This window comes from Dipteris shenzhenensis, chromosome 8 (assembly GCF_047967505.1).
Source record: "Dipteris shenzhenensis isolate YYH24624 ecotype China chromosome 8, Dip_SZ_1.0, whole genome shotgun sequence".
Classification (NCBI taxonomy): Eukaryota; Viridiplantae; Streptophyta; class Polypodiopsida; order Gleicheniales; family Dipteridaceae; genus Dipteris; species Dipteris shenzhenensis.
The window spans coordinates 24,043,734-24,056,072 of NC_141603.1; the positions used below are offsets into that span (position 1 = coordinate 24,043,734).

At 44.8% G+C, this 12,339-nt stretch overlaps 1 protein-coding gene across 1 annotated transcript in view; it reads left to right on the forward strand.

Annotated features, from left to right (window-relative positions):
* Positions 1–10,690, forward strand: part of LOC147899312 (uncharacterized) — a 59,086-nt gene extending 48,396 nt beyond the window's left edge. The window contains exon 9 of the mRNA XM_087378717.1: positions 8,654–10,690. Within this exon, the coding sequence (XP_087234843.1) occupies positions 8,654–9,687 (1,034 nt within the window). The 3' untranslated portion in view covers positions 9,688–10,690. The remainder of the gene's footprint in view (positions 1–8,653) is intronic.
* Positions 10,691–12,339: the final 1,649 nt, after the last annotated feature.

Below are 12,339 nucleotides of genomic sequence, written 5' to 3' on the forward strand. Positions count from 1 at the left end.
TGACCTCTAGCCTTTCAAGGCAATCCAACTCAAATCCTGTGAAATCCACTCCCTAGAAGGCTCCTGCATATAATGCTGCTGGTCTGACTAGGGAGTCAAAGAGGTGCTGAAAGTGTGCTTGGAAACAGTATCTCCAATCTCACTGTGACACATGTCCTCTGGCTAGCCTAGCCCGAGCAGGTTTCATGCTGAACCGGGCCCTATGAAATTGCACCCTAGGTATATGTTCGATGTGACAATTCGGACCTCTGGCCCCATGAACGTGAATGACTCATGCCCGTGATGGGCATCACTAGCGTTGAAGATCATAATCTTGGCCTTGCCAAGATTGATCTCATGCATAGAGAAGGACAGGGACCAGAGTCTCGGCTAATAGCGAACAAGACCTTCCAGTGTGTCCGCAAGTGATGTCAGCTCATCTATGCAAAGACCAAAGAGGACTCACCTCCTCAGACATGCCCTGTGCAGTATGTACTCTGGATGTGCCTTGACTGCCCAAATAAGATCATCTGAAACCCGTAATACTTGAGGTCATGAGATGAGGCGGGCCTGTGCGACTGAGTCAAATGCCTTACAGAATCCCAACGAAGAGCTCATGGAGAGAGCCTGGGGCATGACAGCACACAGGTACAGCAGGTACAGTACTAATTGGCAGTACAGCAGCAACAACAGCAACAGCAGCAGGTAGCATCAGCAGGTACAAAGGGTGAAGCAGGGCCTGCAGAAAACAGTCTTTTTTCTGGGCAGATGGGCTGGGCAGACAGCCAGCAAGGCGCCTGCAAAGGTGGCCTTAAAAAGATCAGGAACAGGAGCAGCACTTCAGCTGACCCACTGCCTACAGACTGGGTTGGCTGACAGACTGCTGGGTCAGCCAGTCTCTGGGATGTGGTTGGCCAGCTTAGCATGCTTGTCGAGGGCTTCCAGTCCCCTTGCGGGGCATATCTACAGAGGCAGAAGAGCCATAGGTGGTGTACAAAAAGGGGAGGAGGACTCAACTAAGGGCAGCTACTGAAGCCTGTATGAGGCACGCAGTGATCTAGCAGGAGTTTACAGCAGGAGGTTCAGCAAACAGTTCCCTACCTCAGCGCATATTTGTTGGAGCTGTTGGTACACATTTTGGCAGGTTTCTGTACTTACAAAAGACATTGACTAAACTCTCTGCTTGTCTCTGCTCTAAAGGGATAACATCAGCATGGACTTTGATGCCTTAATATTGTGTCGTCTTTGATAAATTTAAAGACAACTCCTGGAGGCTGGCACAGCGATACAACTTGTAGATGATTTACCAAAGTTTTAGAGATCCAGATCCTGTCTGAACCTTGTTTGGAAAGGTTTATTTCCATTTGATTGGTGCCATTGCCATTTTTGTAGCTGCCTTCAAAAGGACAGGGTTCCAAGTGTCTAGAACATTGAGCATGTTGGGGTAAAGGCACATTGCCAACCCTTCATTAAAAGATAAGACACCTATGACTGTCTTAAGACAGTCATAGGGCAAACCTAATCCTAATAAAACATAAGTGAGTTTGTGGTGTGGCTCATTATTCTTCACACCCGCACTAGAGTGTCACTCTCTCTTACTCTCACTCTCTTGCTCTCTTCCACAACTCTCCCCCTCTCAACTGGTATCAGAGCCTACCTAGCTCCCCCTTTTCCCTACCCAGCCTTCTCCCTAGCCTACCCTCTCTTCCGTACGGACAGATCCGTACGGCCGTACGTCGTCCGTACGGCCGTACGGACGGGCTCGACCTGTGCAGGAAGCGGCGGCGCATTTTCGCAGGGCAGCTCCAAGGGCAGCGCATTTTTGCAGGGCAGCTCCAAGGGCGGCGCATTTTTGCAGGGCAGCTCCAAGGGCGGCGCATTTTCGCGGGCTGCAGGGTGAAGGCGCAGGCGCGGGCTGCAGGGCGACGTCGCGGGCGCGGGCGGGTTGCAGCTGTACAGCAGCTGCTGTACGCAGCATTTCGACGCTGCATGAGGCAGCTGCATAGCTGCTGTGCGCAGCTAGTCATACGGCAGCCGTACGGACTGTCCGTACAGTCGTACGGATTGCCGTACAACCGTGTACGGGCGTCTCCTTCACGGTTGTACGGACGACTCCTTCACTCACCTGCAGGACTCATTTGTTTTTGCTGCAAGACTCGATTTTTGTGGGGAAGCGTGTCTGCTACAGGGACAGAGAGTACACAGGTATTCTGCAGGGACAGAAGTACAGCAGGTACTTTGCAGGTACTGAAAAGTACAGCACACACTTTTTTGTTGGAAGAGGAATAGTGCTGAAGCACTCTGTTTTGTGCATGTACGCGCAGTACATGAAGCATTTCTGATACATTCCTGAAGCATTTCAGCTGTATACTGTGCATTTGTTGAGGTACAGCAGGTACTCTCGTGTCACTCACGCTTGAGGTGACTTGTACCACAGTGGTGGTGTTTGCGCAGTTACTTGTCTTTCAAGAAGGTCAGAGGCTTGTTTTGCAGAAGCTTCTATGCATTTACTGAGTGCAATTCTTAGTTTTGGGTGACCATTTCAAAGGGCTTTTGCCTGGATGTGTTTGCAGTACATGCCTTGAGGCAGTGTGTAGCCAGGGTGTGTAGCCAGGGAGCACACATTTGCTTTATTTCCGCAGTGCATTTGGTGACATTTGTTGCAGGTCACATTCTTTGTACGCACTTTGAAAATCTCAGTTGAGCCACGCTTGGTCAGGGCGCATCGAGTTTACTCGGTCCCTAACTGCCCATCGTTGACAGTGCTCAAAAGATTTTCTTCTTGGTGTTTGTACTTTGTGATTTGTGTTGTTACTGAGTACACAGGGGCAGTCTATGCATTGCACATTGTCAGGTACAAGTGTCAGAGAGATTTCATATTGCATGCTACCTCAGTGTTGAGGTGTTCTCCACTTGATTCAGGTGTCAGATCAAGGGGCTTTTGCCCAGACTTTGTTTGATAGCACTTGGGTTACCGACAGAGACCTTCAGATGCATTTTCTCCCCTTGGTATAAGGGTGATTGCTTGGGATTTATCCCATTTACTGTTGCAGGTTTTGTGACAGGCTGAAGGGTCATTTACTGTTTTTGGGGTGTTTGTCAAGTGGTTTCTGCAATTTAACTCAGTGCAATACCTCATCTGAGGTGGGAGAAGTGATCAGTACAGTCAGTACAGCAGTGTTTACAGCAGTGTTGGTGGTTCAGATGATTGTGCACTGTTAATGATCAGTACAGTCAGTACAGCAGTGTTTACAGCAGTGTTGGTGGTTCAGATGATTGTGCACTGTTAAGCACTTGTTGAGCAGCAGCAGCAGTCTGAAATTACTGTTTTTATGCCTCTTTGAGCTCAGAACAGTTTGTCAGAAGGTACAGTATTTGCAGGGACATTTACTGTTTTGCTGCAGATTTTACTGACAGTAAAAACAGCACCATTGAGAGTGCTTCTGGCTCTTGAATAGAGCAGGTTTTTTCTGAGAAATCAGAATTTTTATTCAGTCTTTTTACTTCCAGGGAGTCAGGTACTTTCCTCATCTGATATGGCATCAGGAGGAGGTGATTCTTCAATTCTGAACATAAAGAAACTGGAAGGAGCACACAACTATGCATTATGGGCAGAACAGTGCTTGAATGTACTTCTGTTAAAGAAGATTGCTAAGCCCATAAGAGTGAAGGGTGTCAAGCCATCTGATATGGCAGCTGATGACTGGGAAGAGCTTGATTTGTCCGCGAGGGCAGCTATCATGCTCACTATTTCAGACACTCTTGTGTTCAATGTACAGGCTGAAAAGACCTCTTATGGTCTATGGCAAAGACTAGAAGAATTGTATGCCCAAAAGAGCTCAGCCAGTAAGGTTTATTGGCTGAAGAAGCTGGTCGATCTTCGCATGAAGGAAGGTACAGCTATGACCTCACACTTGAGTGAGTTCAATGCTATCTTTACACAGCTGATTGCACAGGGGTTGAACCTTGATGAGGAGTTCAAGGCTACTTTCTTGCTGCGTACCCTCCCCGAGAGTTGGGACACTTTCAAGACCACCCTGTCAAACTCGAATGCCACTCTTATTTATGCTGATGTAGAGAGATCTCTCCTTATGGAGGAGATGAGCAGGAAGAATAATGCGGGCAGCAAGTCTTCAAATGCTTTGCAGGTACAGGACAGAGGCAGGACTCAGCAGAAGGGGAGATCTGCTAGTAAGTCCAAATCCCGCAGTCAGTCCCGTGGCAAAAAGGACATTGAATGCTTTTATTGTGGCAAGAAGGGACATGTGAAGTCGAAGTGCTTCAAGTTTATACGGGATCAGAAAGCCAAGAAGGCTGAAACAAAGGATGCAGGAAATGCAAGCAAAGGCAAAGGTAAGGCCAAGGCAGATGACTTGGATGCAGTGAATGTTGCAGCAGAGGACAGTGACAGTGACATACATGATGTTTTATGCTCTTCTGCTGTAATAGCACATGCTTTGGTTATTGATGGCCATGACATGCACACCTGGCTCTTGGATTCAGGTGCCTCTTTTCATGTTACTCCTCATAGGGAGTGGTTTACTTCCTACACAGGTACTCATGGAGTTGTTCATCTTGGGAACAACTATGCATGTCAGATTGCAGGGATTGGCAGTATACAGATAGTATTTCCTGATGGACAGTCATTTATGCTTGATGGTGTTCGCCATGTGCCGCAAATCAAGAAAAATCTGATTAGCACTGGCTTATTGGATGACAGTGGTTACCACACCACATTTGGGGATTCCAAATGGGTGATTACTGATGGCCAGACTGTAGTGGCTGAGGGTTTTAAGAGTGATACCTTGTACCCTCTTTATGTTTCCAGTGTGGGTAATCATGTTGTTGCCATAACCGAGCTGCCAAAGGTTTCATTGTGGCATAGCTGGTTGGGACACATGTCTGTTAAAGGAATGCAAGAACTGTCACGTTTGGGTTATCTGCCGCCTCTCTCTTTTTCAGATTTGCCTACTTGTGATCATTGTATTTTTGGCAAGCATTCTGTGACTCCTCATAAGAGGAGAACTCCCGAGAATAGAGCACCACTTGATCTAGTGCACACTGATTTGTGTGAGATGCCACAGTTATCACTAGGGGGTGCAAAATATTTTATTACTTTCATTGATGATGCCACACGTAAGGTGTGGGTCTATTTCTTGAAGCATAAGGAAGATGCCTTAGATGCTTTCAAGAAGTTTGTCGCTCAGGTTGAGAATCGGACAGGTCGTAGGCTAAAATGCCTCAGATCCGATAATGGGGGTGAGTATGTGTCACATGCTTTTGTGCAGTTTTGCCAAGCTAAGGGCATCAAACAGGAACTCACAGCCCCTCATAATGCATCTCAAAATGGTGCAAGTGAGCGGATGAATCGAACTATTCAGGAGAAGGTTCGATGTATGTTGTCTTATGCTGCATTACCCCATGGCTTTTGGGCAGAAGCCGTGCAAACAGCAGTTCACATTATTAACAGGTCACCAAATAAGGCTTTGGAGTGGAAAGTGCCAGAGGAGGTGTGGTCTGGCAAGCCACCCTCATATAAGCACTTACGTGTATTTGGCTGCGAGTGCTTTGCTCATGTACGCAAAGAACTACGCACCAAACTGGATCCAAAGTCTATCAGATGCATCTTTATGGGTTATGGTGACGAAGGTGAAATGGGGTACAGGTTATGGGATCCCGTTAAACGGAAGATTATACGCAGCAATGATGTCATCTTTAAAGAAGATAGTGTACACAAAGAACCCGTGCAACCTGTGGAATACAGGAGGGTTATTTATGATGATGTTGGACAGCAAAGAATGCCCATTTATATGCAGCAGCAGGCTGCTGCAGATCACCCTGTTCAAGAGGGTATACAGGCTGAAAATCAGCCAGATAATTTTGCCAATGATGCACCACTGGATGTGCCAACAGATGGGGCTGTAGTACAGCCAGATATGGTGGTACAGCCACCCGTCATGCATGAAGAACAGGCTGGACAGCAGCCTAATCCGGAACATTTTGTTAGGAGGAGCACCCGTGCACAACGGCCTCCTGCCAGGTTTGTTTCAGGAGCCAATAATGTGGCTGATTTTATCATGCTGACAGATTGTGGTGAGCCTTCCAGCTTCAAGGAAGCTATGGGAAGAACAGAGAAACAGAAGTGGGAGAAAGCCATGCAGTCAGAAATGGACTCCCTACTTCAGAATGATACATGGGACTTGGTGCAGTTACCTGCAGGCAGAAAGGTTTTGCCATGCAAGTGGGCTTACAAAGTCAAAGTGGATTCAAATGCTTTACCTCGGTATAAGGCCAGATTGGTTGCCAAGGGATTTAAGCAAGAAAAGGGCATTGACTTTGATGAGATTTTTTCCCCTGTAGTCAAGATGACTACTTTGAGAGCAGTGTTAGCTCTTGTTGCTCATGATGACATGGATTTATGTCAGAGGGATGTGAAGACAGCTTTTCTTCACGGAGATCTTCATGATGAGATCTATATGAGTCAGCCAGAGGGATATGCTGTTAAAGGGAAAGAACAGCTTGTGTGTAAGCTCAAGAGGAGCTTGTATGGACTCAAGCAGGCGCCAAGGGAATGGTACAAGAAGTTTGATGCCTTCATGCAGTCCCAAGGGTATCATCGGTGTGAGACCGATCATTGCTTATACACCAAACGGGCAAAGGATGGCAGTTTGATGCTACTCATTCTATATGTGGATGACATGCTTATTGCCAGTAAATCTCAGCATGAGATTAGTGCTTTGAAGAAACAACTGCATAAGTCTTTTGACATGAAAGACTTGGGTGATGCAAATCATATTCTTGGCATGCGTATTACTCGTGACAGGTCCAAGGGACTTTTGTTTCTGTCACAGAAAGAGTACATTGACAAAGTACTGCAGAGGTTTAAAATGGAGGGGGGGAAGTCCATTAGTACCCCGTTGCCTCCACATTTAAAACTCAGCAGTAAGGACAGCCCCAGATCAGATGATGATAAGGTTGAAATGGCGAATGTTCCGTATGCATCTGCAGTTGGATCTTTGATGTATGCCATGGTTGCCACTCGTCCGGATATTGCTTTTGCGGTGGGAGTCATCAGCAGGTATATGGCAAATCCAGGCAAGCGGCATTGGGAAGCAGTGAAAGGTGTCTTGAGGTATCTCAAAGGTACCAAAGACTTGTGCATATGCTATGGTAGGCAGGATGCATTGGTGCATGGTTTTACAGATTCAGACTATGCAGGGAATGCGGTTATATTTTCACATTTGCAGGGTGCTATATCATGGGTGTCTCGGTTGCAGAAATGCGTTGCACTATCAACCACAGAAGCTGAATATGTTGCAGCCACTGAGGCTTGCAAGGAAGCAATATGGCTTACTCGGCTGGTGGGAGATTTGGGCATTACAGGAGATATGCCAGTTTTGCATTGTGATAGTCAGAGTGCTATCATGTTGGCAAAGAATCCGGTCTTTCATCAGAAGACCAAGCACATAGAAGTGAAATATCATTTCATCAGGGAGGTACTGGAAGACAAGCGACTTGAGCTTGTGAAAGTGCATACTGATGATAATCCTGCAGATTTGCTCACTAAGAGCTTGCCTACAGAGCGGTTTGCACATTGCCGCCACATCATGGGATTAGGATGAGACCATTCTTACTTTATGGTCTTGTATACAGTAACTGTATATTGCTGTAATTTTTATTCTTTTCTTCCCTTTTAGGCACATTGGCCTTTAGGTGGGAGGTTGTTGGGGTAAAGGCACATTGCCAACCCTTCATTAAAAGATAAGACACCTATGACTGTCTTAAGACAGTTTAAGATAGTCATAGGGCAAACCTAATCCTAATAAAACATAAGTGAGTTTGTGGTGTGGCTCATTATTCTTCACACCCGCACTAGAGTGTCACTCTCTCTTACTCTCACTCTCTTGCTCTCTTCCACAACTCTCCCCCTCTCAGAGCATGCTTCAAGCTCTTCCATTGCCACATTCTGGGATATCATAGTGTTCTAAATGTCTAGCTTCTTTAGCTGCCTTAAAGCAGGGTCCGAAATTTAAGGTGTGTTAGGGTGGCTTGTGTATTTATCAAGATAAGGTAAAACGAAGTGTTTTTATGTTGGTCGAGCATTCTCCAATCATGAGCTACCCATAAAGTGGGTTTTTTTTGTTCTTTTGGGGGGGGAGGGAGGGGTTGTGTGTGTGTGTTTTTTTTTTTTGGTTGATTGGGGGCATTTGGTTGTTTGTCTTGCATTGCAAGCCTGGTTGATTTAGCAGGGGTATGTGGCATTCACATAGGCTACAACGGATATTGCATCGGAATAGATTGAAACTATCATCTTTACAACATAAAAGTGCTCTGCAGGATGTTGTTGAGTCTCAAGTTTCTGCAGAAAAGTTTCCATCTGGTGGTCATTTGAAATGGGTGGAAGTTGAAGGACAGCAGGAAAGATTGAGGTGGGATGAGATAAATCATGAAGAGGGGTGTACTTTGTTCTGGGACATATGCTTTTCTTCTTTTCTTCACCTTCTGTTAGATGGATTCTTTTAATATCTTATATTGCTGCTCAGTTTTTAAAAATTGGTTTGAATTGTGATGAGTACTGGTCTTTGCATTCTTTGTATTCTTTTCACGACTTGTTTTTCTCCTCAAATCAGCATTCTGATGATACTGCTGTATCTGATTTTGTTGATAAATACAGCCAGTCTGAAAAACTTTCCTCGCCGAACGGCTAGCTTGGGGGGACCGCCAAGCCAAGCATTGCAGCAGCAGGAGCAAATGGGCCTTCCGGCTCTTCCCTCAGAGCGAATTGTTGGTCAGGCAAGCAATGCACAATCAAGCTTAAATGGTTCAACAGACAGTGTACTGCAAAATACGAATTCTCTGGGCTCCTTTCCAACACTTATTCACCAGAACTCACTAACCTCACTGCAGAACACACTCCAGAATAACATCCCCAGTTCTATTGCCACTGATGCTAATACTTCTTCCAGTGGCCCTGGTCCCAACTCTTTTCAGTCTTCACAAGGTACTTCCGTCAACTCCTTACAAAGCTATCATCCATCATTGAGTGCCCAACCGTCAGCCCTCAGTGCTTTGTCTAATTCTGCTCAGCAAAATTCCTTGAGCTGTGCTGTAAACCTGCTGCAGCAGTCCTCTTCCCAATCTTCACAGGGAAACCATCATGAGAATTCAAATGCCGTTCATCACCTCCTGCAAGAAATGATGATGCCATCTCAGTTGAAAAGTGGCCCTTCATTCCAGCAAGCTCTTGCAGGGGGTGCAAATGTTGGTGGAAACATAGGTATGAATGGAGGAATGGGTGGGGGGGTAGTAAGCTTGATGAATAATGCGAATGGTTTGGGAGTCTCTGGGAATGCAGCTGGAGTCTCAGGTAGTAGCAGTGCATTGATTGCTAATGCTATATGCAATAGTAACAGTGGAAATCTAGGAGGAATAAGTAGCAGCTTTAGTAATGGAGGGGTGAATCAAAACTCCTTGACTGGGGATGGAAGTTGCATGAGGAGTTCTCGTCCACACATGTCTGTAAATAACATGGAGGCAATGAATGTGCTTGGGGGCAGGCTTAACTTGTCTGCTGCATCCCAGGAACAAACCCTTGCGATTCAAGATCCAAGTCAAACTCTGCTTCATGATCTTGGAGGAAATGATATTTTGAGTAGCCTTGGCAACTCGAGCTTTAACAACCTTCCGTTCAGTTGGAAGTCTCCTTAAAAGCCTCTCATTTCTTATGCTACATTCTATTATACAAGTCTTATGACAAGACAGTAACTTCAAGCAATCCACATCCATATCCTTGTACCATGGAAGAATTTCTTATGGTTATAAGTTTCTTGTGTGACCCTGCACTGACACCACTACAAAAGAAAGAGGCCAGGGGCTCTAGCAGTGAAGTGATACTTACACCATCCTTGGTAGCGTAGAGCTCCATTCCACTTTTCTGAACTCCCATGTTGTAAGAAGTATGCTTTGCTAACACCTCTGATTTGGGGGAATCCCCTTGTGGAAAAAGGGAAAATTTGTAATGGACTGTTTTGGTCCTTTGGTACATTATGTAATTTTAAAGGTCCTGAATTTGAGGGACATTTTGACCTTGTCCAACAAATCAATGCTCATGAATGAGTGAATATATAGAAGTACTCCAAGGTACACTAAGATTGTGATTTACATGATCCTTGACCTGTTGACTCTGGTGTCAACAATGTACGAGTTCAGGCCTCTTTCCCTCCTGGTAAAGTGCCTGATCCGGCCTCCTTTTGTATTTGCCTATGGTTCTGGGGAACACGACATGGCAGATGGAGCAAGACATGAATAATAAGAGGTTGAGAGTATACACAGGGTTTTGTTGCATTACAGGTACGGTGTACCATGTCAGTTCAGTGTATGTACTCCTCGTCTACCCATATGGTTGGTTTCAAACGAGTAATACCAACTGAGAATATATTTTTGCCTACTCCGAATTCCAGACTACGGCTCAGAAATGCCTCAAGAATTTTGGTTAATTGAATCTCCCAGTTGTGCCGTGTCCTTTTTTGTCATGCTAGTAAAGCTGTTTGCATCAACTTCTTTCTCGTGCTTCTGCGCTTCCGAGATTTTCTGATTTCTTATAGAAGGGTTCTCCAATTGCAAAACTATGGGTTAAGCAGTAATAGAGAAGCGGGAAATATCCCACTTTGAAATGTCCCTCTGTTCTCGAAATCTTTCTCGACAGGATGCCAACTAAGGGATTATGTAAATATGGAGGAAGTGATTCCAGATTTGGTACTGTTTCTCTCTTGCGAGATCTACATAGGAGCGGTTCTATTGTAAAGCATAAGCCAGAACTATAACTAAAAACAGAAATTCCGTTTGAAATAGGGAAATGCATCAAAGAAATTTTCTGGCCGTCCAAATCAATGAAATATTTGACATAAAGTGATCTTCAGTCTTTGATTTCTTTTGCACGTGCATGCATTTTCTCTTCTCTGCAGTACTTGCTATACAGCCAAAATAGACTATGGTAGTGGGAAAGTTCCTCACACGATTGCTTCCTTTCCACGCAGTCTATTCTTGTCTCTCTTCAAGGGCTAATCTCAAGCTCTTGCTCTCTGGCTCTTGTAAAAGTTTGTTCTACGAAAGAGCTAATGTACTAAAATTCCTTGGAGAAGACAACACTGTATGAAAGTGACAATTAGATGGTATTAAAAAACTGAGTTGTGGTTGTTGGTTGTTGTTGCTGATAATGGAGAACCCTTTCTTGAAGAATTAGTATTGTATTTGCTTGGAATCTTGTTGCTCCCATTGTGACGGGTAAAATCTAATTGACTCTTGAAGTTTTATTAGGCTTCATTTGCTTGAATGATTCTTGGGGCTTCGTGTGTGTGTGTGTGTGTGTGTGTGTGTGTGGGGGGGGGGGGGAGGGAGGGAGGGAGAGAGAGAGAGAGAGATGGTGGTGATGATGATAATGAATGTGGCTTTACTGTCCATTGGCCAAACAGGACTTGTAAGGACCCAAATTAGCATCACAACTGTGAAAGCATTTTCCCATCAAGAAAAAAATATAAAGAACTCTTATCTTTGTAGAGATTCTCTTTTACATCTTTTTGAAGTCTGTGAACTTATTAGCGTTTGTTAGTCTCTATGGAATTCTTTTGTATGAGAGCTTTGCCCTCTGCATAGATTCTGCGAATTTCCAACTGCCTTGGCCACTCTCACCTTCTGCAATTCCTTTACTTCTGTTGTAAATTTTGTTGGGTTGAAATCCTTAGCTATCCATAGCTTCATGCCCTTTAGTTGCCTTGGTTAGTGAAGTATTTGAAGCCACCCTCTCTTTTCTTGAAATGTGATCTGGCTTGAGAGCCCCTATCTAACGTTCCAAGCAATACTTGGGTTGCATCTTCCTTTTTGTACCAACCGTTATGAAATCTTGCCACGTACTATCTAAAGAAAGAGCGGTGTTTTGCTCTTGCTCCATTGATTGCTCATTTTCCCATGCACTAATTTTCTTTGATATAGAATCTACCTTCCCTTAATCATAAATTCAACTTTATTCACCTTCGACACCTGCTAGCTTCTAGTGTGCTCTGAAAGTGCTCCCCCAAAACTAGCATTGGACAACGCAAGTATTTCCTTCAACGTGCTATTTAACTTGCAAGGCAATGTTGTAGAGAAAGAAATGATCTCGTCTTGGGGCATTGGAATCTATTAATTCATTTGGGTATTGGATTGTTTTAGCTCCTTAAATTGCACTCCTTGCACAACTTTCGAGGCCTCCCATCTTGGCCTTTTCAACATCTTCACGATATTGCATGAAGGGAATAAGCAAGTTTATGAATGAAAGGAAATTGCATACTTCAAAGGAAGATGAAATCCTATATTGGAGTTCCA